We start from the raw sequence: 24173 nt of genomic DNA on the forward strand, positions 1-24173 counted from the left end.
ACTGAGCCACCCAGGCACCCTGATTTTTGTTACTTTTAACCAAGCAGATTTGACCAGCACCAAAGAATAGAATTAAATGACGTTTAGGGGGTACCTGGCGGGCTCAGTCAGTAGAGCATGCAGCTCTTGATCTCAGGGTTGTAAGTTCAAGCCCCACATTGGGTATAGAGATTACTGAAAAATAAAACCTTAGAATTAAATGAGGTTTCAACCACAGAAGACATTTAACATGATTTTAGCTGTCTAATACACAGAAAAATTTAATTTCTTGAAAGATTACTATGCCAGAAAAAGAAACTAAGAAGTGAATAATTCTTACTTTTTTATAAGTAATTATAGCCACATGGTTTTTTTATATTTGCTTATTTTTGTTTTTGTTTGTTTTTATTTTGTTTTGACAGAGAGAATACACATAAGTGAGCATGAACCGGGGAGGGGAAAAGGAGAGGGAGAAAGAGAATCTTAAGGAGGCTCCACACCTAGCAGGGAGTTGACCCAGGGCTCAATCTCACAGCCCTGAAATCATGACCTGAGCTGAAATCAAGAGTCTGACGCTTAACCAACTTAGCCTCCCAGGCGCTCCTGCTCTTATTTTTGAATGGGGTTAACATTTTCACTTAATTTCATACTCCCTTTCAATATTTTGATGATTTCTCCATGTTTATGGAATCCAGATAGAAAACTTAAGACTTTTTGTCATACACTCTTATTAGGATGCAATTGATATATTGTTTAACTTTTAAAGCACAAAATCAGGATTTTTAGAACTATTAAAATGTCAGCATTGGACTTTAGTTTTGCTCCCATGTATTTAGTTTAAGCACAAACTTTTGGAATAAACTGATAGGAAAATATACTGGTATTAAGTGGAAAACTGAAAAGGACTAGAATTGTTAATTTCATTTGGGCATTACAAAAAGGTCTCAACAGTATAAAGTTATTGTACATCACACCTATTTATGGCTGTAATATCTAGACTACTGAGGCCCAGTGAGATAATTCCATGATACTTTTATCCTTAACAGAAGGTACTCAGTTATTCCTCCAACAGTGATTTCAGCTTCAAGCTAAGTTACATTAGAAGCTTTTATATTAATGGAAGCTTGATGAAATCTTGAAAAGTTCCTTATTTATGATATAAAATTTTATCCATGAGGTTTTTTTTTTTATTGCTTTAAGTACTGAGGAAAAGTAATCCAACCATTTCCCTTAGTTGTTTTGTTTTTTTTTTTAATTGCTTGGGGTTTTTGTAGTTTAAGCTGTGGTTGGAGATTTGTGGTGTTCTTGTATAATAGCAGAATAATGTTAAATTGTAGGATTTAAAGTTTTTTATATAATTTAAAAATATTAATTATGTCTGTTCTAAATCCTAAATCAGTTAGAGAAACTATATTTTTCTTAGTTGAGAGATGTAAGATTAAGTTATTAAAGGCCTAATAAGCAAATAAAGTAGTATTCAAAATTGTCACATATCAGATTTGGAATCCTTTTAACCTTACATTTAGACAGTATTTAATTTTATTAGTATAGGTTTATATACCGTAGAAATTGTGTACCTATGTTTCAACTGAATTGAAAGAGTTTATTTTTAACTGTATTTTATTTTTCTAACCATTTTTGTCCTGAATGGGCAATTTAATTTTTTTTTATTAAAACTACATTATAGTGCTTTTGAAGAGATTTGATAAAAGTTTAAAAACCATACAGGTTATATATATTTATGGAAATATCATTAAAAAGGAGCCATAACAAATTAAATTCTACCAAGTTTCTAGCTTAAAACCCCTCTTCAGGTAAAACAAAATACATACAGAACATAAAGATCCTTTAATCAGTCCATAGATTAATACTGATTAATCTAAATCATTAGTATTCAGTGAATAGTATAAATGGAACAAATTGTTAGAATAGAATTCAGAATCAGAGAGGAATTCATACTGAGTACTTTTCAATCTGCTCCTTAATTCACAAGACCTCTTATTCATCAACTAATTAGATTTAGCATTTTTCCATTGTGGGTGCTTAAAGCTTTTGGCCAAATTAAATGAAAACAGGTCCCTTGTTGGGTGTTCCCACAAAAGTAAGGCCATACACAGATTGTGAAGATTCAGAATGCAGGATGATGTCATTTAATGAGTTGGGCCTTTTATTCTGAAATAGAGCTCTTCATAATGATTGAAATTTAGAGCATGGCAGGCCTAGGGGTTTGCCTTCCCCTGCTACTCCCCTAGTAGCAGCAGCCTGTCAGCTGTATGCTAACGAGAGGAACAATTAAACATAGGGTCCTATCTGGCTGGCCCTGTCTCTGAGTTCAGACAAAGAACTGTTTATACACCTGTTGTGTCTGTGGACAGAGCCATTTGAATGGGTAGCTGCAGATTAAAGGGAAGACATGGGAGCCAGTGTGTGAGCAAGGGTTAAATAGAACTTTAAGAACTGTGAAAGTCAAATTCTCCAGAAAATATATGAGGGCCATTTGCAAGGGGAATCAAGTTACCAAATAAATAAATAAATAAATAAATAAATAAAGTTCCTGCTGACTTCATTAACATGAAAAACTCCAGACTTGAGGTTTTTTTGCTAATCTGAGGCCATTTTCTAAACATTAATTTTTTTTTTCTTTTGGAAGCCATTAGTGAAAATTGGTGTAAAAAAGGTACTTAGTTTATAGCATTCCAGAGAGACGAAAATATTTGCTGTCATTTATATCCCAAAACAAATTGAGCAACCAACTGATTTTCCTTCAGGTAAAGCACAAATACCTAGAATTTACTTAGATAATGATCTTTTGTCTGCCAAGCCTTTCATCAGAGAGGAAATGATAGAACATTTTTATTAGTTGAGATTCAGAAAATCAGAGAATTAACTTTTACTAATGTAATAAAAAGAAATAAGAATTCAGAAGATGCATCATCACTTATCACTCCAGTGAAAATTCAGTTTGTGGGGCACCTAGCTGGCTCAGTCAGTTAAGCGTCCAACTCTTGGTATCAGCTGTGGTCATGATCTGACGGTCGTGAGATCAAGCCTTGCATTAGGCTTCACACTGAGTGTGGAGTCAGCTTAGGATTCTTTCTCTCCTCTCTCTGCCCCTACTCTGCTCACTTTTGGTCACTCTCACTCTTGCTGTCTCTCTTGCTCAAAATAAATAAACATTTAAAAAAAGAAAGTTCAGTTTGTGGCTGTTCAGTGCTATTGGCTTACAGAGCTATAAAATGAGTTGTGCACATACAATATAGAGTAAATATACATATTTTTGAAAGTTTAAGTTTTAAAAGACTATTTTTAATTTAAATTTTAGTTAACATACAGTGCAATATTGGTTTCAGGAATAGGATTCAGTGATTCATCACTTACATACAACACCCAGTGCTCATCACTACAAATGCCCTCCTTAGTAACCATCTAGCCCATCTCCCACCCACCTCCCTCTTCATCAATCCTCAGTTTGTTTGCTGTTATTAAGTCTTTTGTGGTTTATTTCCCTCTCTTCTCTTCCCGCCCCCCACCTCCCCATATATTCATCTGTTTTGTTTCTTAAATTCCACAGATGAGTGAAATTATATGTTATTTGTCTTTCTCTGATTGACTTATTTCACTTAACTTAATACATTTTAACTCCATCCACTTTGTCGCAAATGGCAAGATGTCATTCTTTTTGATGGCTGAGTAATATTCCACTGTGTGTATATACCACATCTTCTTTATCCATTCATCAGTTGATGGACATCTGGGCACTCTCCATAGTTTGGCAGCTATAAACTATAAACATTAGGGTGCATGTACCCCTTCGATTCTGTATTTTTGCATCCTTTGGGTAAATACCTAATAATACAATTGCTGGTCTGTAAGGTAGTTCTATTTTTATTTTCTTGAGGAACTTTCATACAGTTCTACAGAATGGCTGTACCAGTTTGCATTCCCACCAACAGTTCCAGAGTATTCCTGTTTCTCCGCATCCTTGCCAGCACCTGTTGTTTCTTGTGTTGTTAATTTTAGCCATTCTGACAGGTGTGAGGTGGTATCTCATCAGGTTTTGATTTGTATTTTGCTAATAATGAGTGATATTGAGCATCTTCTCATGTATCTGTTAGCTATCTGGATGTTTTCTTTAGAAAAGTGTCTATTCATGTCTTCTGCCCATTTCTTACCTGGGTTGTTTGGTTTTTTGGTGTTGAATTTGAGAAGTTCTTTATAGATTTTGGATATTAACTAACAGTCTATTTTCTTTTAAATTACTTGGTATGATAGCTCAAAATACTAGGTAAGAACAAAATTCAGCACATATTACCAAGGATCACAGGAAGTTTTAGTTCACATTATAAATACAAACAGAATTCTTAGCTTTTACTGTATCCTGTGGGATTTTTTCAGCCAGTCAAAATTGTCATGGTAATATCTATCTATAGAATAGGCCTAGGCTTTTAGAGTCTCAAAGAATTTGCAGCTATATAGCTGTATATTGTATTTATACTATATTTATTTTTATAAATAGGATTTTTGAACTGACCTTCTCCTTAGGTCATTGAGTAGTTCATAGCAAGCAAAGAAAGCCAACTAATCTTCAGCAATGACTAATCCTCAAATAAATTTAGAAGTAGATAGGGAATACACTAGGTGGGGTGGTTTTTTTTTTTTTTAACTACATCTAAGAATAAGGGTAGAAAACAGACATTTCTTTAAAAGTACAGTAGAAGGGGTGCCTGGGTTACTCCGTTGGTTAAGAATCTGACTTCAGCTCAGGTCATGATCTCACGGTTCGTGGGTTCAAGTCCCATATCAGGCTCCTCACTGATTTGTGGAGTCTGCTTGGGATTCTCTCTCTCTCTCTCTCTCTCTCTCTCCCTGTCTCTCTGCTCCTCCATCACTCACACTTTCTCTCTCAAATAAAATAAGTAAACTTAAAATACAAAGTGTGGTAGAAGACCTGACATGTTATAATCAGGTCCAGTATCAAATGGCCTGTATTGCCTAAAACTTTGCTTTGGTTCCTTTTGTGTAGCTCACAGGAAACCAAAGGGTAAACTTGCATAGGGGTATTTATACCTCTTAAGGTAAAATCCATACAAAGTCATGAAAGATAAAAGCTATATTAATTACTGAAGAGAGATTCAAACAAAGCAGTTTACTGGGATTGAAGGATTTATTGAAAAACAGTGATTCTCATGTACAATTCCAGGCAATAAACCTCTTTAATTAAAGGCTTAATCTTGTAGATGACACATGTGCTACTGTTCTAACAAAAAGCTTCATTTTTTTACCAGTTTTTCTAAAAATACTACTATAGCTTAAATACTTGGTGGTATTTGCATGCCTTACCTTCCAATTTTGGGCTAATTGATTTATGGAATTTGACTAAAACAATAAAAATTATATGGCATTTTTGTTGCTTGGCAGTGCAGAACTTCTTTTTTTTTTAAGTTTATTTACTTATTTTGAGAGAGAGAGAGCACAAGCAGGGGAAGGGCAGTGAAAGGGAGAGAGAGTCCCAAGCAGGTTCCTTCCACACTGTCCACACAGAGCCTGACCCAGGGCTTAATCTCGTGAACCGTGAGATCATGACTTCAGCCAAAATCAAGACTCAGACACTAGATGCTTAACTATAAGCTACCCAGGTGCCCCCAGAACTTCTGCTTTAAGTTAATTTCATTTTTTTAATGTATATTTATTTTGAGAGAGCAAAAGGGTGCACACGCTCGAGAGAGAGTGTCCCAATGTGTAGGGCTCAATCTCATAAAGCACGAGATCATGACCTGAACTCAAATGAAGAGTTGGATGCTTAACCGACTGAGCACCCGTAGACTGCTTTTTTAAGGTTTTTGAGGGAGTCAGAGGAAGAAAAAACAAGACACTATATGTGTGTGTGTGAGGAAAAGAGTATACCAAAGTATAAATAATATTACTTGGAATATAGCAATATTTTGTTAAATGCAAATTCATACTTAGGTGGTATATGAAATACATGATCAGAATGATGTAGGTTTATTAATAGATACTATAATGTGTAGCATTTTATGACTTACAGAGTGCTTTGTCTGTCTAGTTCATTTGCTTCACACAACAACCTTCTGTAGGATACAACATTTGAAAGTTGGAATTTTATAATTTAAATATTTTGATTCAAAAGCAATCTATAGGGGCGCGTAGGTGGCTCAGTCGGTTAAGCGTCTGACTTCAGCTCAGGTCGTGATCTCACAGTTCGTGAGTTTGAGCCCCATGTCAGGTTCTGTGCTCACAGCTCAAGAGCCTGGAGCCTGCTTCGGATTCTGTGTCTCCCCCTCTGTCTGCCCCATCCCTGCTCATGCTCTCTGTCTCTCTGTCTCTCAATAGTAAATAAATGTTTAAAAAAAAATGTTTTTAAAAAAAAAAAAATCTATAGTAGTCTGTCAAGTCTTTTGAAATCCAAAAATCAGGGGTACCTGGGTGGCTCAGTCAGTTGAGTGTCTGACTTTGGCTCAGGTCATGATCTCATGGTTCATGGGTTCGAGCCTGCTTTGGATTCTGTGTCTTCCTCTCTCTCTCTGCCACTACCCCTCCTTGTCTGTCTGTCTGTCTGTCTCTCTCTCTCTCTCTCTCAAAAATAAAAATAAAACATTAAAAAATTTAAAAAAAAGGAAATCCAAAATGAGAAAACTAGCATCCCAAAAAAGTTGCTAAATTCAGGTAGATATTTTCTCTATTAAACCCATTAAAAGAATTTGAACAATTATTGCCTCTGAACAGTCTTAACTTTTTTTTTTTTTTTTTTTTTTTTTTTACTTTAGGTTGGAACTCATCGAGAAGACTCTGTCAGTCTCAATGGCAATCATTCAGTCCTGTCTAGTACAGTCACTGCTTCAAGCTCAGACTTGAACCACAAAACACAAGAAAATTACAGAGGTAACTGTATTGTTGGCTTTCAGCAGTAATGTATGCAGAGATAAATAACACTTGGAACACTATCGTCTTTTTTACAAGCAGATTGACATCTGTGAATCACAAGTCATCTTAGGTGGGGGAATTCCAAACAGTAGTGCTACTGAATGCAGAGGATAGATATTTAGGGTTCCAATTGCCCCATTTGGCTGGGCCACTTGTAGATACTTCTTGATGGATGGAACCGCATGCAAACTGTTCAGTACTTACTGGTCGTCTTACATTCTTCTGCTTCTGTCATGTCTCTCTTTCTTATCACTTCCCCTCATGACTAAATCCTCAGGGTCCCAAAAAGCCGTGAGAAATTATTCCAAATACGTTGAGAGCTATAAATGATGGTAGCTATTATTTAGAATATTACAATTCAACTCGAGAGACAGACAATTCTGTTAGAAACAAACTGTCATAAATGTTAAGTACAAATATATAACTTATGTAAATAGATAATTTATATAAATATAAGTACAAATATATAACTAGTGTTAAGACCACCAAAATAAAGTTTTCCCAGGTATATTTAACCATGACACCCATTTTATTGTATTTATCTGAAAAAAATGTTATAACTTACTTCCTTTATTTACCTTAGCATCTTAGAAGTCAGTTTCTAAACTGCATCAAGTTTCTCATCCTAGTTCATTTCTTAAATAGTGCCTTAAAGTAAGTGTCAGAATGACCATCAAGGTCAGACTTTTTCTTTTAAATACGCGCTTTAGGGGCGCCTGGGTGGCTCAGTCAGTTGGGCGTCCGACTTCAGCTCAGGTCATGATCTCGCAGTCCATGGGTTTGAGCCCCATGTGGGGCCCTGTGCTGACAGCTCAGAGCCCGGAGCCTTCTTCAGATTCTGCGTCTCCTCTCTCTGCCCCTCCCCCGACTGGCATTCTGTGTTTGTCTCTGTCTCTCTCAAAAGCAAATAAACATGAAAAAAAAATTTAAATACAGATGATTTAGAAATCATTTTCTCTAAGGTATGTGTATATGTTCTTTCCAACCTGAATAGTGTATTACCCTACATTTTCAGATTTCCATCAGAGTCCTGTAACAAGTAAGGACATTCATCATCTAGAAAGCTTTCTACTATCTTAGTTCTAATTCTGGACATTTATTTTGTTTCTTTACCTCTTTGTTAGGTGGCTTGCAAAGTCAGTCTGGAACTGTTGTTCCAGCAGAAATCAAGACTGAAAACAAAGAGAAAGATGAAAACCTACATGAACCTCCTTCATCAGATGACATGAAATCAGATGATGAATCCTCCCAAAAAGATATCAAGGTTTCATCTAGAGGCAGAACAAGGTATTTGTTACCATCTAGGTATTGTATTTCACTCACTTGCCATGGGTGAAAATACTTGGAAAATTGAAGGATGCCATGCATTTATTAAGTGTCAGATATGTTCTAAATACTATATTGGGACTTTATATATGTTACCTTATTTAGTGCTCACAACATCCCTAAAAAGGGAGGCATATGATGCTGACTCCAAAATTATGTTTTCCATCATACCACAGTATTTTAGGGACTCCGTATAAAAAAGAATTACATCTCAGAGCACCTGTGTGGCTCAGTTGATTAAGTGTCTGATTCTAGGTTTTGGCTCAGATCATGATCTCATGGTTCGTGGGTTCAAGCGCCACCACAGGCTCTGTGCTAATGGTGTAGAGCCTGTTTGGGATTCTCTCTCTTTCTCTCTCAAAATAAATGAATAAACTAAAAAAAAAAAAAAATAAAGAGAATTACATATCTCTATTCAATTAGAGGACAAAATAATTAAAAAAAGTAAAATTATCCATTGTAGACATTTAGATACATGACATCAATAAATATTTGAATATATTATTTTAAGGCTGTGTATATAAGAAAACTCTATTGTATGATTTAAACTAGAGGGCAGCAAACAATGGCCTCTGGGCCAAATCTGGCTCACTGCCTATTTTTATAAATTTTACTGGATCACTGTCACATCCCACTCATTTGCATATTATCTGTGACTGCTTTCCCAATGCAATGGCAGGTTTGGGTAGTTGCAGCAGAGGCCAAATGCCCGTAAGGCTAAAAATATTTACTTTCTGGTTTACAGAGGAAGTTTTGCCAACTCCTGGTTTAAACAATAATTTGAGAAGAGTATAGAAAGGGAAGTGCTCCAGGTGGACTTATGTTGTTGGGGAAGGTTTTCTAGAAACTGGACTTGACGTTGCTTTATAGCGTGGATATTGACACATAGTTCATTAGTTTCAAATGAATTCCAAATTCTTCCCTTAGGTTTTTCTTCTACTTCTACATTAAATTTAGATGGTATATGGTTTGGCATATCCTGTTTTTTAGTATCACTGATAGGTATTTATCACATAAAGATATTTAAAACATTATTCCTTGTATTAAATTAGGGTGCAAAGGAGATTGTGTTAAGTATGGTAGATAAAACTAAAAACATTAAATTGAAAATTAATTTAAAAGTTAAACCTTAAGATTCTAATACTGTCATTTTAGTAAGCATTGCATTCAGTTGTATAGGGGCAAGAAGAAGTAAAAATTGGGTCACGGAATCCAGAGACCACTCCTTTGAGACATCTTAATTATTTCATGGTTTTGTTATTCAAATAGAATTTGAATAGAAACAGTTTGCATCTTCTCATTTTATAGGTCAGAGTTTGGCAAACTTTCTGTGGAAAGGGTAGATGATAGCTATTTTAGGCTTTGTGGGCCTTTTGGTGTCTATCACAACTACTCAGCACTGCCGTTATAATAAAAGCATCCAGACAGTACATAAACAAATGGGCATGACTCTTCCAGTAAAATTTTATGTAAGAAAACAAGGAGCCAGATCATGGGCCATAGGTTACTAAACCTATTATAGATCATCAGAAATTGAGAAGGCAGTAAAACAGGTTACTAATAACAGCAGCGCTTAGTAATTAATAATAATTAATAGGTTAAGCTTACCTGGGTTTGAATTATGGCTCCATCACATACCTGCCGCGTGACCCTGGACAAGTTATTAACGCTCTCTGAACTTTAGTTTCTTTTTCTCTGAAAAGAGACTTTCTATTGCTGGATTCTTATGGAAATAAACTGAAAAATGATGCATATAAAGCCCTTTACACACTCTGTTGCATGCAGTACATACTCAGTAAAGGTACTGTACTTACTGTTATCATGATAATTTTAGGTATGTGGTGTAGGCTTGCCTCCATGGAATACCAACCTAGGTCCTTGTCATTACACTGCCACTAATCAGCTGTATGATCCTGAGAAAATCTCTGATTTCTCTGGATCTAGCAGTAGTTCTCAGCCCCACTACATAGAATCCTGAAACTTTTTTTTTTGTAAGTTTTTTGTTGTTGTTGTTTGTTTATTTTGAGAGAGAGAGAGAGAGAGAGAGAGAGAGCGAGCATGTGTGCGTGCACACAGGGGAGGGCCAGAGAGAGACAGAGAGAGAAAATTCCAAGCAGGCTGTGTACTGCCAGCACAAGCCAGATGTGGGGGCTGGATCCCATGAACTGGAAGATCATGACCTGAGCAGAAATCAAGAGTCTGATGCTCAACTGACTGAATCACCCAAGGTGCCCCGGAATTCTAAAACATTTTAGAAATACAGGCTGCCTTGGCACCAACCTAAGCTCACTGTATCAACGTCTTCTGTAGTGGGACCTATGAAACCTTTATTTTTCAAGTGCCCCTGAAGATTGTGATGGTAACCACATTTGGAAACCTTTGGACTCGATGACCTGTAAAGGTTCCTTTGAAGTAAAAGAGCTAGGGATTCCCTATTATGAAAAGAATACTTTTACATAATTTTTGGCAATTAGCTTGTAAAAATCTATTGTGTATTTACCCTTTATTACAGTATTCAAGGTTATTAGAGAAGAGAAAACATCTATTCTTTGCACATTATTTCAAAGTTCTGAGAGACTCTGCTCAGTTGGTCATTTCTGATATAAAGTAGAATTTTCTAAAAGTTATTCCAATACATCCTCAATTTTTTTTCCTGATTATTTAGTCCATTTTCACTACAGAAATTTGGAAAATACAGAACACAAAAATCGCAAGAAACTTTACTACCAAGATTTAACCACTGTTTACTTTTTAAGGAATATTTCTTTTTCCATAAACACAATTTAAATGGGAACTAAACTGAATATATGTTTTATAATGTCAACTTTTATTTCATATAACAGTGTATTTTTAACATTTTCATCTGTCCCTGAGTTTTCTCAAACATGGTTTTTTTTTTCTTTGTTTTTGTTTTTAGCCAGGTTTATTGAAATTTAGTTCACATATAATAAAATACACCAATTTTAAGTGTACAGTTTTTGTCCTTTGACAAATGTATATGGTCTTAATAACTACTACCATATTAATAGAGAATATTACTACCACTCCAAAAAGCTTCCTTATACCCCTTGGTAATCAGTACCCTTATTCCATCCCCTGGCAGCCATTGATCTGCTTTCCATTGCTACAGTTTTGTCTTTTCTAGAGGTTCATGTAAATCATACAGTATGTAGTCTTGTGTCTGGCATCTTTTAGTTAGCATAGTCTGAAGCTTAATTTTTAGAGGCTACATAGTAGGTAGTTGTCTGGATGTACTGTGCTTTATTTAACCTGTCTCCTATTATTGGACTGCAATTAGTTGCTAAAGTAAATAATTGTGTGATCAATTTTTACATAAAATCCTATGAACATCTCTAATTATATCCTTAGGATGAATTTCTAAAGTTGGAATTGCTGATCAAGATGTAATAAACATTTTAAAGCTTTGGATATTTTGCCAGTTTGTCCTTCAAAAAAATTGTTCCAGTTTACCCATGTTTTAAAATCATTGCCACTGATGATATTTCTCTGTGAAACAAAAAGTAGTCCTTTTCTGAGATCCTTCTCTCATCCTCTACCTTTAGCTTGTCTTTCTCCTTTTCACCAGGTGCCTGCTGGAAGATATTTAAGAAGATGGGTTAGGCAAGTTAGAATGCATTAGTGTACTGGGACAGTGCTTCTCAAACCTTATTGTACATATGAACCAGCCAGGGATCTTGTTAAAATGTAACTTCCAATTTGTAGGCTTGCAGTAGAACTTAAGAGTATATGGGGCTTGGGGGGTTTTTATTGGGGGAAGGGGGTTAATGTTTGTTTATTTTTGAGAGGGAGAACAAGCGAGCGCAAGCGGATGAGGGGAAGAGAGAGACTGAGACACGGAATCAGAAGTAGGCTCCAGGCTCTGAGCTGTCAGCACAAAGCCCAACACGGGGCTCGAACTCACCAACAGTGAGATCATGACCTGAGCCAAAGTTGGATGTTTAACCCACTGAGCCACCCAAGCACCCTTGAGAGTTTGTTTTTAACAAGCTCCCGATAATGCTGATTCTGATGATCACAGTCTGAGTAGCAAGGTGCTAGAATATTATGTAGTCATTCAAATTATGTTTATGAAGAGTGGTGCTGGTATAGAGATGACTTTATGTTATAATGCACAGTGAAAATGCATTTAAAAATTTATGTGGTAGGGGCGCCTGGGTGGTTCATTTGGTTAAGAGTCCGATTCCTGATTTCAGCTTAGGTCATGGTCTCACACTTTCATGGGTTTGAATCCTGCGTAGGGCTCTGCGCTGACAGTGCGAAGCCTGCTTGGAATTCTCTCTCTTCCTCTCTCTCTGTCCCTCCCCAGCTCTCTCTCTCTCAAAATAAATAAGCTTTAAAAATATATGTGGCATAATTTCAACTATATAACTGTGCATAAAATAAAGACTGGAAAGATATACATATAATCATGTTAAGTATAACTGTTACTACTGTTTGGTAAAATTTGTAGATAGTTTTCATTTCCATCTTTATACTTTATGATTTTATATAATAAGCACATCATATTTTATAGGGAATCTAATAGACATTGTTGTTTACTTTGTTTTCTAGCAGTACTAATGAAGATGAGGATTTGAACCCAGAACAGAAGATAGAAAGGGAGAAGGAAAGGCGGATGGCTAACAATGCCAGGGAACGTTTACGTGTGCGGGATATTAATGAGGCATTCAAAGAGCTTGGTCGAATGTGTCAGCTCCATTTAAAGAGTGAAAAACCCCAAACAAAACTCCTTATTCTTCATCAGGCCGTGGCAGTCATCCTTAGTCTAGAACAGCAAGTCAGAGGTAAGTAGGTTCAGCAGAGATGCATAACTATTCTGCCTTAGGTAGGCAGACATTTCTTTTTCCACTTTCTCTTCTGCTTGGGAAGTTGTCTATGAATTCAACTAGTATTTCTGCCACTGCATCATCTGGATCGCGTTTTCTCTGTAGTTCTTCCATCTCCATCTCACAGTAGTGGTCAATATCTGTATGCTCAGTGCTTCCCACAAACCAGTAGAGTGCAGTCTTAAAAATGTTGCAGGGAATAGCCAGCCTCTGCTCACTGCTCAGCATTAGTGCTTTCTGCCCCTTTGTTCTTGTTCTTACTGAATCTGGTCTTCCACACTGTTAAATTTACCTGCCTAGACCTGCTTCCTTCCCTGCTGCTTCCTGTCTTCCCCATTCTCTGTACTATATTTCTTGCCTGCTTTACCCTGGGCCATTTATTATAATGGCCCTGCTGATTAATAGAATGCTTGATCATGGCCCCTCCTGGCTTTACTTCATATGAATGTCCTTTATACCCAAGTCAAAAAGGTCTCAAGGTTTTTTTGTTGATCCCTGATCAGGAATGCCATGAACTTCTTGGCCTAATATGCCCTGACATGTTTGAGTGTCTCTAAGAGACACATGTATGGTTTATACTGGCTCATCCACTGCTGGCTCAGACAACTGCCCAACGGTTTTATCTTTCAGGAAATTTGATGGAATCTTGAAGAAGCTTTCAAACTTCATGTTTTGAACAAGCATTTATTGTTCACCTCTTCTGTCCCAGTCACCTATATGCTAGACCCTAGGTTACCAATTAATATGAGCTTCCTGCCCTTGAAAGGTTTTACCATTGAGCTTGATATTTTTCATATACCTATTTGTCTTCTTATCCAGAGTTATGAATGTTTTGTCCTAAGTCTTTTTACAAAGAATTATAGGTGTGGTGTTGGGTTCTAGACCCTACCTCTAACCTCTCTTCATTAAGAGCAATTCTATCTTTCTGATGTACTGGATATTTATGTAGGGTTTTATTTAAAGAAAGTTGGAAAAGGAAAAAGAATAGGAGTAGGACAGACACTTGACAGCTATAATTGTGGATGACCCTCAGCATTGGTCACAGAAAGAATACTATTTCTGAGGAAACCAGAGTTGGAGAACTTGAACGCACTTGCAGAAAAACTTAACCATAGTAATTAACTGATCCATCCACTTCCCTCCAGTATATTTAATAAGAATGATGAGTAGATTATTTCATGCATAACCAATCTACCATTAAAACCAGATACTTGCTCCTAATAAGGCCCTTGGAATATGTGTAAAGGGTAAATGTTAATGAAACCTGATTTTCAAAAATGTATGAACTCCCTTGGGATGTTCATAAAGATAATCTGATTGTTGCCTGCTCATCTGTAGCAGGATCAGTGGTTTCTTGAGCCTTTAATATCTCCTGTCACTTTATCAAAGTTTTTTTGTGTTTGTTTTGGTTTGGTTTTAATGTGTCTGACACCTTTTGTCTCACTCTGAAGGCAGTGAAGCACCCGTGTTTAGTGATCCCAGTACATCCATCCCGCTGCTCTGCAGACCCAGGATATTTTCTACCCTGACTCTACCCAGCCATTTACTGTCAAGACCATTCCTACCACCTGGACTGTCTGGACAGCAGTGGTGCCAAAACTTACTCCTATATAGTACCTTTCCTTCCCACTGTTTATTAGAGCTAGAATACAGAATATTCTTAGCTTTTTGTTTAAGATCAGAGGTTCCTACTCTCAGACCTAAGTCATCAATGAGAAATACTTCTGTGTTTGGAAAAGTTATAAACTCCACCATGCCTGGGGGGATCTTATTCATTCACTTGCAAGATTTGACTTTGTAGTGGTTCCATACAAGTAGCTAGGACAGGAAAGCTGAGTCTGAAACAAGATGTAACATCTAGGCTCATCCAACTGCGTGATAACTTTCTGGTCACTGTTAATGGGTACTGACTTTCTTCCACAGTTCTGGAAAGCTCTTTATAGGGAACCACTGACTGATTAGAGTTTGAACAGAATTTAAAATACACTGAAATATAGGGGCACTTGGGCGGCTCAGTCGGTTAGCGTCCGACTTCAGCTCAGGTCATGATGTCGCGGTTCGTGGGTTCAGGCCCCATGTCAGGTTCTGTGCTGACAGCCTGGAGCCTGCAGCCTGCTTCAGATTCTGTGTTTCCCTCTCTTTCTGCCCCTCACCTGCTCATGCTCTCTCTCTCTCTCTTTCTGCCCCTTCCCTACTCTTTCTCAAAAATAAATAAACATTAAAATACACTGAAATATAACCTCATTAGGGGCTACTTTCCTATTCATAAAAGCCTACCACCTTCCTCCCACTCTTACACTCTGGGCTTCAGAGCCCAGAGCTTTTATTTTACAGCTTTAATGTAAAAGCCTTGGGATCCATGCAAGATCCTTCTTGAAAGGCACTCTGATGGCTGTCTGTCAAACAGGATTTAGAACCCTTCATGCAGCCCATATACCTGTGCTTTGCTATGGCAGCACCTTTAGAGTTTAGTATAGCCACTGTCCTTCTCTGGACTTTATCTCTAGCAGTTGTGAGTTATTTTGGTAACCTGTTTATTTTTGGCAGCCTCTTCATCCCTGCAAGGGTTTCACCCACTGGTCACTGGGCCCAGCAGTTTCTAGAAAGGTACACATTTTGTTTACATGACTACTTTGGACATTGTCTGGAGTCTTTGTGCTCACCTTCTGCCTTGGGATAGTGCTTCAAGACTGTATCTGGCTATCTACAACCTGTCATCCCTGGACAAGTGGCTGTATCAGGAGGGCAATCAGCAGTGTATTCTGGAGAAGAGCAGGAGGAGTGGCTTCCCTTCCAAGCCTCAGATTTTGTCAAAGCATTTTTTTTTGCCTTGGTACCTCACATACCAAATTCCATCTCGTCCCTGCCATTGCCAATTTAGGCCTTTCCATTATGACCAGTATAATGTTAACGTTACAATTTTGCTGATCAATAGATTTTACATATTACTTTCAAGTTTGTGCTTTCACCTTTACTAATGATTAGATTAATGGTCAGACTTTTACTCCTCAGATTCTTTCACAGGTCTACTCAGTCAGCTTACTTCCCTTCCAGTGATAATTTGCGGACAATAGAACTATTAGGATTTTAGTTTCCTGGTGTCTTAGGAAGTTTGAAGATAAGTGAGCAAGGACAGTGGTTCCCAAATCTGACTGGTCCCAGAATCACCTGAGGCTTTTCCTTTTCCCAAACAAATTTCCAGACCTTCCCCTCAGGATATTTTAATTTAGTTGAAATGATTTGATAATAGCATATTCATAGTCTTAGCATATTCATTGGTAATACTCCTTACTAAATCTCCACTGAAATGAATAAAAATAAAATTAGTCCACAAGGATAAATGGGAGAGAAGAAAGCATAGCAAATGAGAGAGCAAAATATGTATATATGATGGAAAGTAGACAAAGTAGTGGTAATTGACTTATTTAGAAGGAAGAAATTAAGTGGAGCAGGGAGGGATATACCAACAAGAAGCAGATAATTTTGTTCCACAAAGCTCCTAGCCCCTGAAAGGCTCTATTCTTTGGAAAAGGCAGAAGTCAAGCATTACCTGAAAACAGGAAGATTAACTGCAGGTCTGTCTGCTATGGAAAAGTTGTATCCCTGTGAGTCAAAATATTAACAGAATTCTGGACAAATAATGCTGGGTTACAGGAGATAGTGTAGCAGTGTATTTCTCTGAAGAGAAATAATTTTCAATCTAGAATTCTGTGTGTAGTCAAACCATTAATCAAAGGGTGAAGAACAGAATAAAGATATTTCAGATATGCAAAGGCTTTAAAATTTTACCTCCCATGTGCATGTTCTCAGAAAGCTTCTGGAACCTATGCTGTAGGTAACCAATAAAGACAAAGGCATGGGAGCCAGGAAACAAAGATTCCAGCACAAGTGAGCATCAAAAGGAAATCTCATGACAAGATCTGCTAGGCCTAGAAAATCAAGGTGCCTATTAGTCCACATTGAAAATAGAAGATGGTTAACTGCAGAAGAAAGTTTTCCAGGGAAAGAAGATGGAATTAATAGATGATACGATGGTGTCTTTGAGGTTTTAAGATAAAAAAAAAAAAATGTTGACAGGCATTTGTTAGATCTGTTGGAGCATGGGTATGAGGACAAAATTAGTATTACTAGCAAATGAAAAGCAAGGCAACTATTAACTAGAGGAAAAGCAAAAAGTCATATGAGCAAGGAAACAATGTAAAATTCTTGACTTGTGTGTTTGTCCACATAGTTATTGTAAGAAATATTTACTTAGTCATAATAATGTAAGAAGTGACTATGGAGTTAGCCAAAATTTGAGCTTTGGGTAGGTTGACTCTCTTATAATTAACGAAATGTGAGAGAGACCATCACTTCTCATGCCCTGCAGGTAACGTCTTTCTTCTACTCACCTGTACATCAGGCCTTCTGGCTGCTTAATATATTTGCCATGGGCTGCTCTCACATACCAGAAAGTATTAAAAAACACTAGCATTTGCCTTTTTTGGATCAAACTTCACATTTTCTAGAGCTTACTGTAGTATTTTCTTGGTTCTTCCAGCCCTTAGTGTTCTTTGACTAACTGGCTTACAGGATCTTGCCTAACTTGAGTTTTTGCTTCTGGTCCTTTCTAGCTATTCTGATCATGCCTGCTAGATCCTCGTGTGACACAAGGTCATAGTTAGCTAACAGCAATGTTTTATTATAAGAGCAATGTGAGCCTTCTTATGAGAAAAATGTGAACCTGTTTCAATTGGAAAACTTTCAGTTCTCGCTTTCTCCTCTTTGGATTTAACATGTTAATTTATGCCCTCTTTTTGGTCTCTTTAGTCATTAGACTGCTGCCTGCCCAGTAAAGGGATGTGACACTTAATAAAAAACAAAAATCTTGGGGTGCCTGAGTGGCTTCGTTTGTTAAGCATCTGGCTTTGGCTCAGTACATGATCTCACTGTTTGTGAGTTCGAGCCCTGCATTGGACTCTGTGCTGACAGCTCAGACCCTGGATCCTGCTTTATATTCTTTGTCTCCCTCTCTGCCCCTCCCCTGCTTGTGCTCTGTCTCTGTCTCTCAAAAATAAATAAATGTTTAAAAATTTTTTAAAAAACTATTCTTATTAGTTAGAGGTACACAATTACTTGTTAAGAAAGCAGTTCCTGATATTTTTACATAATGAAGAACATGCCTTTTTATTTTACTACTTATCCTAATAAGTGTGTACCTTTCTTTCTTCATTGATCTTCCTCATTTTATAGGCTCCATGTCTTTTCCTAAATGCAGGAGCTGAGAAAGTGAGAACTCTAAGATGAAATTTTATCATTACGTATGAGTAACAGTCAGTAGAGTTAACTAGATTTACCATAATAAATACTGTTTTCATTATAAGCAAGTTTTTTTAAGATTTTTTTTTAAACATTTTATATTTAGGTCTTCTCCACACCCAACATGGGGCTCAAACTGACAACCTTGAAATCAAGAGTCGCATACTCTATCGACTGAACCAGCCAGATGCCCTAAGATTTTTTTTTTAAGTTTATTATTTTGAGAGAGAGAGAAAGTGTGTGTGAGAGAGAGAGAGAGAGAGAGAGAGAGAGAGCAGGGGAGGGGGCTTATAGAGAGAGGGAGAGAGAATCACAAGCAGGCTCCATGTTGTCAGCCAGAGCCCAACATGCAGCTCAAACTCAGAAACAGTGAGATCATGACCTGAGCTGAAACCAAGAGTCGGACGCTTAACCGACTGAACCAACCAGGCACAACCCCCCTTCCAAAGACTACTTTTAAGTGATCTCCACACCCAGTGTGGGGCTCAAAACCATAACCCCAAGATCTAGAGTTACATGCTCCACCATTGAGCCAGCCAGGTGCCCCTTCATTGCAGACTAAGTGATCCTTTTATATTACATTAATTAGGACATTTTTAGTCAGTTTATAAAAATATATAAAACAACTTTTCACTTACACTTTATGTTATTATCAGAAACAAAAAACCAGAAGCTGTCATGAGTTGGATATCTTGTGCTTACAAGTCACTTAAAGAAAATATAACATGATAAGTAATTCTCACATGGATTTTGATCCAGTAGGTCTCCAGTGCAATGGATTTTCTTTCCTTTTATTTTGCATAGTAAGACCCACTACTTTTAAAAATGCCCACTTCAAAAGTTCCATCTAGTTGTCTCTGCTATCTTATATACAAAGCAGTAGAGAAGGTTTTTATCACCCTTTTAATCACACCTCTAGCTATAGAAAAAACCAATCATCATATATATATATATATATATATATATATATATAAGCACGAGATATGTACCAGCTACCTCTTTCCCTAGAGGAGTTGGCACATTTTTTATAGAAGATTGGCTGAGGGTATCTATTTCATCATTTTATGAACTGATAAAAGTCTAGGTAAAGCACAGATGTCTCTCTCCAGGTACATGGAGAATGTCAGCATCTATATCAATCCCATGTACCATGTCTTAGCAGGATAGTGAGGAGACTTTGTAGACTAACATCAGCACTTGCCAAAATGTTTGAAGCAATAAAAGAACTGCCTTTGGAGGTTGATGTAGATGAAATTAAACACTTGAAGACTAAAGCATAAGTAGAAAAGGAGAAAACACCAAATACTAAAAAGCTTAAGCCTGGAGGTTCATGTAATCCGAGCGTTTGTGGGAGCACATCATTGTTGCCTTTGTGTGATGTTATTCAGGGTGGAAATGAAGTTACAGAGAGGTAATATCCACAGAAAGAAAATAGAAGAGCAATTTGTTCAGTTTAAGACCTAAGAGTCCTGATTCATAACTAATGACTATAATGATAAAAATTATTTTCCCCTGTTTCAGAGAGGAACCTTAACCCCAAAGCAGCCTGCCTTAAGAGAAGGGAAGAAGAAAAAGTTTCTGCCGTATCGGCAGAGCCGCCAACCACACTGCCAGGAACCCATCCTGGGCTTAGTGAAACTACCAACCCTATGGGTCATATGTAAACATCAGCCAGGTAAGTATGAGTATGAAAAGAAACAACAAGAATTTACCTGATTCATCTTAAACTGAGTTAGAACCTTTGAACAGAATTCTCTGGTGGCAATGGTAATGCTAAAGGTCACACGTAATTTGAAATCCCAACAGTTTCTTTTCTGTGGTATCACCATACTTAGAAAGCCAGTGTCCTTTAATATCAAATTACTGTTCAGTGTGATAGTATCCTGTGATTTATGAAGAATTTTGGGTTCTCCTGCTCTGGATCATCATGTGTACACTCTCACATGAGTCTTATTCTGATCCAAGAAGAAAATAGTGCAGTGACTCATCTGTCAAATACTTTTGCTGCCGCTCATACTCCTCATTTCTCTACTCAAAAATACTTGACTGTGATCATCAACCAGTTTTCTGTTAATCCACCTACCTCTTCTTATCATGAAATCTTTATACACAAAAGAGGCACTGTTTGCTTCCATTTGGAACGACAATGCAAGTTTGTAGTATGCATCTTTCTTCCCTTGTAAGGCTATTAGTTATACCTTTTGGAATCTAGTGAACATAAAGGTATTACGTATGATAGAACCACAGTGCCCTTCTCTGTGGAATTTTACATGTTGAAAAGCTGTTCTTTTATCTTTCTATTCATGGAGTAAACACAATTTGCTTCTGTATGATTTTTTTGTTTAACTAAATGACAGAGGTAATAGAAGTTTTTGCCCAAGTAGTTAATGTGAATCATCTTTTTTTTAACTATATACAGGTACATGATCTATAATAATCTAAGTTGTAGTTATTATTTAGGTGGCAGAAACTAATATAGATTATAATTAAATATTTGGGACACTAGCACTTTAACTGGCAGCATGGATTAGAAGTACATCTGGGAACTTCATTCATATAATCTGCTTGCAGCAGGGTGTAGTTCTTTTCCCAGTTTCATCAACATATTAAAAGCAGTAAGGTAAAGCTGAATGGATGGGAGGGAGGTGTGGAGCACAAAAAAATATGAAGTGCACTTTCATTTGGTCAGCTTTGCGCCTGTCTCATTTTGAGCTGAAAGTGTAGAATTTGATAGCATATTTTGTAAACTACAAACATTACTCAATTCACCTTTTCCTGAAGAATTTGGTTCCTACCACCTCTACATGTATCCTTCCTGAGATCAAACTAGACCAATACTAAAGATTTCATTTGGGGACAAAAGGAAAAAAAGTTAATGTAATTATTTGTCATTTATAATTATAACACTAGCACACTGGAGAAAACCAAAACTACCTCCCCCACAAAAAATATCCAGCAACCTAATTATGCATATCAAAGAGAGACTTCAAGCAAGAGCTAGTTAACTTACAGATCCTTAACACAAGCTATGTTTAATATTTTGTGGAAAATGTAGAATATCATGAAAAAATAGACTTTAAAGTTTTAAAATAAAAACATGCCATTGTTCCTCAATGCAAAAGTGACTTTCTAAATTGTCAGTTCATTTTAAAGAAAAGTGATGAAAGGTAATTTGTGATGCTCAGGTCCCAGGTAGCCACCAGGCTGTGAAAAGAGCTGTCAGATTTATCACAAAGCCTGTGTCTCTCTCTAGTTGTGCCTGTTTCCTCTTACTCTCCTTTCTGGTCCCTCTCCAGCTCTTTCTCCTTCAGGTCTGTCTCCCTACCTCACATCTCTTCCCCTGTTTACTTCCTTTTCTTTTATGGCTTTTCTATATCTCCTACTGCTTTCATGTCTCTACCATTATCTCTAGAATGAGGAAATTCCCACACTTAGGGTAAAATTAAACCTGAGCATTCTTACCTGTCAAAAAGAGATCAAGAATCCTTTAAAAAAAAAAAAAAGTTTCAGGATTATAAGAAATGCAGTAAATGAATTTTGTTCCATAACATTTTATAAGTTAGTGTTTATTGTCTTAACATATGTTTTAAAAGTTGCTAATTTCATAAAGGTGGTTATCTGGTTTCACCTGATAACATTCAGTTCTTTATAGAACTGAATAACAGATTAAAACCAGCAAAAGACTGGCCAGCAGGAAAATTACTGCTAAAACAAAAATGGCTGATAAATGGCCTTGGGGTGACTGACCCTAAAAGCACAGATTTTTCCACCACATAATATAAAGCCAAGTAGCTTTGAATATCTCAGTTATCCATTTCTAAGAGCATAACTCTGTTAGGAAACAGTACTGTTGTTAGTTTAATAAAGATGTGAAAGGTGTGATTCTTGGTAAAATTATTGTCATCAAAAATGACTAACATGGAAAATTTCAGTGTTAACAACTATATGTATTGAGACTATAAGTGTGTAAAAAATTTGTACTAATACTAGTAAAGTTTAATAATTCATTCACTCATTGAACATTTATTGAGGATCTTCTAATGGACTGGGAATAGGGACCAATGTGAAAACAAATACCAAATGGTCCTAACTTCAGAAACTTGCTGCTTAGAGAAGATATATAAACTATGAACACAGTATGGTGGACTGGATGTATCAGTAAAGGGATGCTTTCACATTGTCTCTCCACTGAGAAATGACCGAGTAGAACCTCAGAGCTCAGGTATTGCCAACTTGAGTGTTGCATACCATTCAAAATAAAAGTTTGCATAATTGCCCCAGCTGTCGTATAATCCTGTATCTTGTGATTGCTGTAATCACATGATCTCCTTTAAAAATCTTACCACACCATTTCAATTACACCTTAAAAGCAATTCTGAAACTCTTTTATAAGTCATTGAGCAGACTACTAATTTAGAATAAACCTGGTATAAATGAGAAATATCAATATCAATTTGTTTTTTTCTGGGGAGGTATTTTTTTTTAACAGTGATATCCTAATTGGTTCTGTTCTTTCTCTTGGCTCTCCCTGCCACAGTTCCAGAGTTATCAGTAGGCTAGATAGAAGGTGACCTCTCCTCATAAGGACTTGGACAACTCAGATTATCTGAAGACACAAACCTGTTAGGAGGGAGAAGAAAAAACAAAACACTTGAAGCAAGAAACTCAAATGTAATCCTACGATCAAAGCAACTGGTCAACACTTCCATCAGAAGTGAAGATAGGAAGCTCATCAGATAGAACGTCAGCCCATGAAATGTTTGCAGCATGTCATTTTGTTGCAAGCAGTGTGTCGCTTCTGCACAATCAGAGACTGTCTCGTTCTCTCCACTCACCGTGGAAGTTGCCTTGTGCCTAAACTGAATTGACAAATGCATTGTAACTACAAATTTTATTTATTGTTATGGAACTGTAAGGTCTACATATAAAGGGAAAAAGTTAATGTGGAAAGCTGATCTATACTCAGCTGATGCCAGCATTCGTTAAAGCTGTTCACGTGCAGAACAAAGCAGTGACAACCATTGGCCCTTAGCATTCCCGGCATACCTATTAGTGTCTTAAAAAGGAAGGGAAAAGTCTTTTGTTTGCCCTCTCCTATCCTTTTGCCATATGAATAGTGTTTTCCATGAAATAGGAAAATATTACTTGGTATAGCATTTCTCTCACTCTCATTTTTTCATTCATTTTTATTTTCTCTTTGTGGGTGTTATATTTGGTCTCTGAATCTGAATAGTTAATGGTCACAATCCAGAATCCTCATGTAGCCCTATGTGCTTTGCATATTTACCTTACAAAAATCAACAGAGACCATCTGTGACCATACCCTAGCTAAGATTTTAAAGGGGGAAATTTTGTCCCCTAGATTTTCCCCAAAATAAACATTGCTTTATTTCTAATAATAACCAAGACTTTTCAAGCTTCTAGGTTTCATAGTAAAGCTTGTAATAGCAAGAGTGTAAATTACAAGGGAAGAATCTACTTAGAAATTGCTTTGTTTTCCAAGCAGTAAGTACTACATATAGTACTTGTAAAGTGTTAGCTGTAAGTAAGCACAAAATGGATTTAAAATACAAAGAAGATTTTCAGGCTGCGATTATGGTGACTGTAACAAAACCCAGTAGTCACCGAGGCAGGTAGTGTGATAAATGAACACAGCACTCTGAGGCTAATTACCTAATGGAATACAAGAGCAATGGTCACCCGTGTTTCCTTATCCTCGCCTTTATTTCTCTGTCACTTGGATGGCTGGTCAATGGGGAGGAATTCAGTGGGTGATTTAAT

General features: G+C 36.9%; 1 protein-coding gene across 3 annotated transcripts in view; it reads left to right on the plus strand.

Annotated features, from left to right (window-relative positions):
- TCF12 (transcription factor 12) overlaps positions 1–24173 on the plus strand; it is a 374877-nt gene that overhangs the window by 349594 nt on the left and 1110 nt on the right. For all 3 annotated transcript variants that reach the window (XM_049613680.1, XM_049613681.1, XM_049613682.1), the window contains 5 exons: positions 6765–6879; positions 8046–8208; positions 12820–13052; positions 19914–20067; positions 22930–24173. The exon at positions 22930–24173 is cut by the window's right edge and continues 1110 nt beyond it. In XM_049613680.1, the coding sequence (XP_049469637.1) occupies positions 6765–6879; positions 8046–8208; positions 12820–13052; positions 19914–20056 (654 nt within the window). In that variant the 3' untranslated portion in view covers positions 20057–20067; positions 22930–24173. The remainder of the gene's footprint in view (positions 1–6764; positions 6880–8045; positions 8209–12819; positions 13053–19913; positions 20068–22929) is intronic.

The sequence above is a fragment of the Panthera uncia genome (genome assembly GCF_023721935.1).
Source record: "Panthera uncia isolate 11264 chromosome B3 unlocalized genomic scaffold, Puncia_PCG_1.0 HiC_scaffold_1, whole genome shotgun sequence".
In the NCBI taxonomy this organism is placed as follows: domain Eukaryota; kingdom Metazoa; phylum Chordata; class Mammalia; order Carnivora; family Felidae; genus Panthera; species Panthera uncia.